Source organism: Octopus bimaculoides, chromosome 9 (assembly GCF_001194135.2).
Source record: "Octopus bimaculoides isolate UCB-OBI-ISO-001 chromosome 9, ASM119413v2, whole genome shotgun sequence".
Classification (NCBI taxonomy): Eukaryota; Metazoa; Mollusca; class Cephalopoda; order Octopoda; family Octopodidae; genus Octopus; species Octopus bimaculoides.
The window spans coordinates 59,717,609-59,723,299 of NC_068989.1; the positions used below are offsets into that span (position 1 = coordinate 59,717,609).

Below are 5,691 nucleotides of genomic sequence, written 5' to 3' on the forward strand. Positions count from 1 at the left end.
GCGAAAACACCTAAAGCTCCACGAGGCTCCAGCAGGGGATGGTGGCGAACCCTGCTGTACTCTTTCACCACAACTTTCTCTCACTCTTATTTCCTGTTTCTGTTGTGCCTGTAATTCAAAGAGTCAGCCTTGTCACACTGTGTCACGCTGAATATACCCAAGAACTACGTTAAGGGTACACGTGTCTGTGGAGTGCTCAGCCACTTGCACGTTAATTTCACGAGCAGGCTGTTCCGTTGATTGGATCAACTGGAACCCTCGACGTCGTGCCAACAACAACATTCCTCTTCTATTTTCATCCATGACTGCAACTCACCCTCTTTTGTATTAAGCTTTTTCTTTCTTTTTTTTTTTTGTGGTATATGTCTGCCATTGTATTAATTTTACATTTTATCATTTACAACCTATTTTACCCCTGATTTCCAAATGGCTTTTTTCATTCACTCTATTTATTATGTCTGTTTCTACAAGTATAGGCAATTTATATTATTCAGTTTTTAATTCTGTTTATATTTTTCCATTATGGTCAGTCGTTTTTCATCCAACAGTTTTCTGTTATTTTGAATAGTTATAATGCTCTGTCCCATCAGCTTTAAATGTTTATTCAATGAGTTACTAAATGATAATTTATTTCTTTATTGCCCACAGGGGGCTAAACATAGAAGGGACAAACAAGGACAGACAAGGGGATTAAGTCGATTACATCGACCCAGTGCATAACTGGTACTTATTTAATCGACTCTGAAAGGTAAAGTTGACTTCAGCAGAATTTGAACTCAGAACATAACGGCAGATGAAATACCGCTAAGCATTTTGCCCGGCGTCCTAACGATTCTGCCAGTTTGCCGCTATTTATAAGTACTTATAAACCATAGTACTCTTTGAAATGCATACAACTGACTGAAGGTCAACTACATGAAACTCTGAGTAACAGTTTATAAAGTCTTTTCAGCCTAATGAAACACATATATAGGTGCAGACATGGCTGCGTGGTAAGAAGATTGCTTTCAAACCATATGGTTCCAGGTTCAGTTCCACTACTTGGCACTTTGGACAAGTGTCTTCTACTATAGCCTTGGGCCAATCAAAGCCATGTGAGTGGATTTGGTAGACAGAAACTGAAAGAAGCCTATTATATATATATATATATAGTTGACGAGTTAAAAAATAATTACGATTCAGTTGAATTAGGTACTTGAATTAAGGCACCAAGCTTCATTATTTAATGTCATTTGTCTGTGCTGGTATTACATGGTACATAATGTGTGTGTGTGTAAGTGTGTGTGTGTGTGTGTGTGTGCCTGCATGCATATATATATATCTATGTGTGTGTGTCTGTTTTCCCCACCACCACCTCTTGCCAATCATTGTTGGTGTGTTTATATCCCTGTATCGGCAGAAAACCAATAGAATAAGTACCAGACTTTTAAAAAATTAAGTCCTGGGCTCAATTTGTTTGACTAAAACCCTTCAAAGCAGTGCCCCAGCATGACTGAGGCAAGTAAAAGATAAAGATATATGTGTGTGTGTATACAGAGAGAGACAGACAGGCAGAAATTTGTTGTTCTTCATAAGTTGTAATACCATTTTTTGTATTTCCATTGCAGAATCTTTAGCAAATATGGAAAAGTATATGTTACCAAATGAGAATGTTACATTCGATCATATGATGACAATCTCAGCAAAGAAGAGAATTGCCACTGAAGAATTAAAGCTTAAAATACGAGAATTGCTTGATATTTATAACGAACAAATTCTGATCAAAGAAAAACAAGAAACTATGGAAATATTTGATGATGTAGTAAAATTCCAAAAGACTTTACGGACTCACACTACTGAAAATAAATTGAGAAAATTAGTATAATTATTTTGTAACTTATTCTTTTGTAAACAAAAATTAATGAAAATATAAAAAGAACAATAAAAATATTTTAGAACAATGTTTTAAAATTTTATTTATAAATTATTTGTGATAATAGTATTTTATAAGTTTAAAGCTTATAGTGATCACTGCACAATGACTAAAGAAAATAGTCTAATAATGGGACATATAAGCCCTCGACAGGAAAAAGTACATTTTCCGTATGTGTGGGACTCAAACCTAAACCTCTTTGTTTACACAACTAAGTGTGCTACCGATTACACCAGCGAACCTACCTGCTTTTTTCTGTCAGATTTAAGAACTACAATTAGTTCGTCATTTTTGTAAACAAACTTTTCAGGTGCTTTTACTACGAATGGTTTTGTTAAGCAGTGTCAACTTTTACAATTCTGTATGTAGAGCAAGGACTATACAGCACTATCTGTGTTTCATTCCAGAAAGTTCCAATTGTGTTAATGATTCTAAGATGAGTCAAAGATTAAAGATCATTAACAAGTAAAGTAATTAATCAAGATAATTTACTTCCTTCTGACAATTTCTGTGAGGAGGAATTTAATTATTTAGACTTTTTAGATGTCTATAAACCTTGCCTTAACATGCTATATAGAGACATGTGATTGTTTATTGTGACAATTAAATGTTAGCCTTCTGTATCACCATTCTTTAGAATAATATTCTTGATTTCATATAGCAAGTCACAAGATCTTGTTCTAGGAGAGGTGTAATGGTCGTTTAAATCAATCTCAGTATATTACTGGTATTTGTTTTAAGTCTAGAGAGATGACAACATGATCAACCTAGATATGGCTCAGTATCATCTCTACCCACAATCAAATCAATCAAAAGAATATCACTATTCAGCTTTCACGGAGATTACTTTAGTTATTTTATACTACTGAAATTGATAAAATAAAAACCAAGAATATACTAAAGTGAATTTTATCTAGATTGTTTTTTGGGGGTTTTTTTTTCTTTTTTTTTTTGCTTGCCAAAGTTGAATGAGTCTACTGTACAGTATATCTCATCTCTAGTTGTCTGTCTTTTGTAACTTCATCTGTAAGACTAAACATCCTGAAATCTACTCACGTCACCTCTTCCTATCTTGAGTATCTTAGACTGTCATTACATGGCACATGATATATCTTCACAACATATATCCGTACAAGTCTAGTCATCACTTCTGCATACAACAGTTGATACCTTTAAAATCTAGCTACCCTTTCTACCTCTCATGATGTTCTCTATACTTTATGTAAGTTACTATAATTCAATGAATCATTTCATCTTTTTACAGTTTTCACAGATTGACATTCAATGCCCAAGTCTCACCTTTTGGAGAAAGAGAGAAATTATTGTTGCTGGTTGCAGTGTAACCTTGATCTCAGTCCTATGATCAAAGTCACTCTAGCCATGACCCTCCTGAAACTTTAGGAGTATCTAGAACTACATTATCTAATGTGTGTCATTCACTTTTTTAAGATGACGGTGTATGGTTTGGGGGATATTTAGACTTTTAACATTCAAATTGCTGTGTTAAATGTATCATCATCATCATCATCATCATTTAACATCCATTTTCCATGCTGGCATGGGTTGAACAGTTTGATAAGAGCTGGCCAGCCAGGGAGATAATGCTGATTTATTCACATTGATATGAATTAATCATACATTACCTTGTAGCTTTGAGATATCAATGGTGTGATTGTTTATTGTGTAGGGTAAATAGGAGGCTGGATCTGGCCAGTTTGATGATAAAACAAGTAGATTATTTTGGCCAGTTTAATGCTAAAGAGTTAGTCTCTATTTCTAGCAAGTCAAGCAACTTCATAATGGCTTATCGACTTTGGTGCCAATATTAGTTAATAACTCCAAACTTCTTTCACCCCATTCTTACCCAAATAAACCTGGCCACCACCTCCTAAATTAAACATTAAAAATATAAACAAGCCCTCTGAGCAGTTTATGGACTTCATTTCCAAAGTACTGCTCTTACTATTAAGTTTCTGTTCATCTATCACATTTGATATCCTGTCTCTCTGGTAATTTGTACTCCTTTGGCCTGAGTATATAGTATTGAGTTCAATCATCACCGAAATTATCACACAATCATGACAGATCGTTTATTAATAAAGAAATCATTATCATGATTATTATTAAGATGTTAGCTGACAGACTTGCTAGCACATTAGAAAATGCTTTGCAGTGTTCGTTCAAATCCTACAACGGTCAGCTTTGCCTTTCATCCTTTCAGGGTTGATAAATTAAGTCGCAGTTCAGCAGTGGAGCCAATGTAATCATCTAGCCCCTATCCACAAATTTCCAGGCTTTGTGCTGATAGTAAAAATTATTATTATTATTATACCAATGAAAATTCAAATGCTTTATAACAAGAAAAATTGTGCATTATCATAATGTTTATTTAATTTTTCTTTACTTCAAACTGTGTCCAATTGCCATTGTCTTAAGAGTTATTTAGCTTTGGAATCTGATGTTGGAACTTAATAAAATCATTAAATGAGATTATACTCTGAAGCTATAAAGGAAAAAAATTAACACCAAGTGGAATATTAGATGACTGCTAATTAGTGATCATTAGGGAAGCTGTAAAATATTCACATCAACAATTTTCATGAATTGTCATGTTTACTTTACCATACAATATATGTAGTAATAGTGGCTCTTGAGATATAATAGCATACTCATACATTATCATCATCACCATTTAATATCTTTCTTCCATACTGGCATGGATGGATGGTTTGACCAGATCCAATAGGTCTGAGGATTGCAGCACACTCCAATGTCTGCTTTGGCATGGTCTCTACAGTTGGATAAAATTCCTTATGCCAACCACTTTACAGTACACCGGGTGCTTTTTTCATGGCATCAGCACCAGTGAAATTGTCATGTAGTTCACAAAACTAAGATCCCCTTCGACTCAGTGGGGCTACAACAGAGAAGGAGGCAGTTTTATACATCATTCACATAAAAAAAATGTATCCTTGATCAAGACTGATGTTAGTATCTGCTTAACTTCAAAACCTAAATGAGGACGAATTTCTTACAGATTATAAAAATGTCTAAGTTAACTGACACAGGTAACTGCTTTGAACGAAAATACCCATTGCTGACTAAAGAAGTAAGAAACTGCAATTCAATAATTAGAAGAAACACCATTAACTTATAGAAGGAAGTAAAAGGTGTGGGGTTACAAAACAGTTTGGGCCTATCTAACTTTTGACTTGAATTCAACACTTATCATAGCAAGGTGAGTGAAATGATAACCTCTTAAAAGAAATGAAGACAGTAAACAACAATAATGTCTCCAACTGTGAACACCAACTAAAGTCATTTCATTTAAGAGAAAAAAACAGTCAAAGAACAGCTTATAATTTTAGTGCATAAACAGCAAACTTTATTGAAAACATATTTGAAAATTCTATTATTTGCAGACAGTGAGATAGATGTTTACCATTAATCACAGTACATATATTACATTTAAAAAGGAAACAGATTTCACCTATACAGAGCAGCTTTTTAGAGAGAAGCTTAAAATGAGTAACCAGTTCAGTTATATCATTCCAATATAACCATCATAAACCCTTACGTTGATGTTGTTTCCCTGTTGGGATGGGATTTTGATTTTCCTTCACAATAGTTTGAAGTTATTTTATAGTAATCTCAGATTTTTGATAAAAAAGATAATTTTTCTAAAAAATTAAATAAAAGAGAGACTAATATAAACAATAAGAAACTGTGTACCAATTTTATATATATATATATATATATATATATATATATATATATAT

General features: G+C 33.5%; 1 protein-coding gene across 1 annotated transcript in view; it reads left to right on the forward strand.

The window, feature by feature from the left end:
- LOC106871042 (GTP-binding protein 10) overlaps positions 1–1,942 on the forward strand; it is a 13,880-nt gene extending 11,938 nt beyond the window's left edge. The window contains exon 9 of the mRNA XM_014917303.2: positions 1,608–1,942. Within this exon, the coding sequence (XP_014772789.1) occupies positions 1,608–1,864 (257 nt within the window). The 3' untranslated portion in view covers positions 1,865–1,942. The remainder of the gene's footprint in view (positions 1–1,607) is intronic.
- The last annotated feature ends 3,749 nt before the right edge of the window (positions 1,943–5,691 follow it).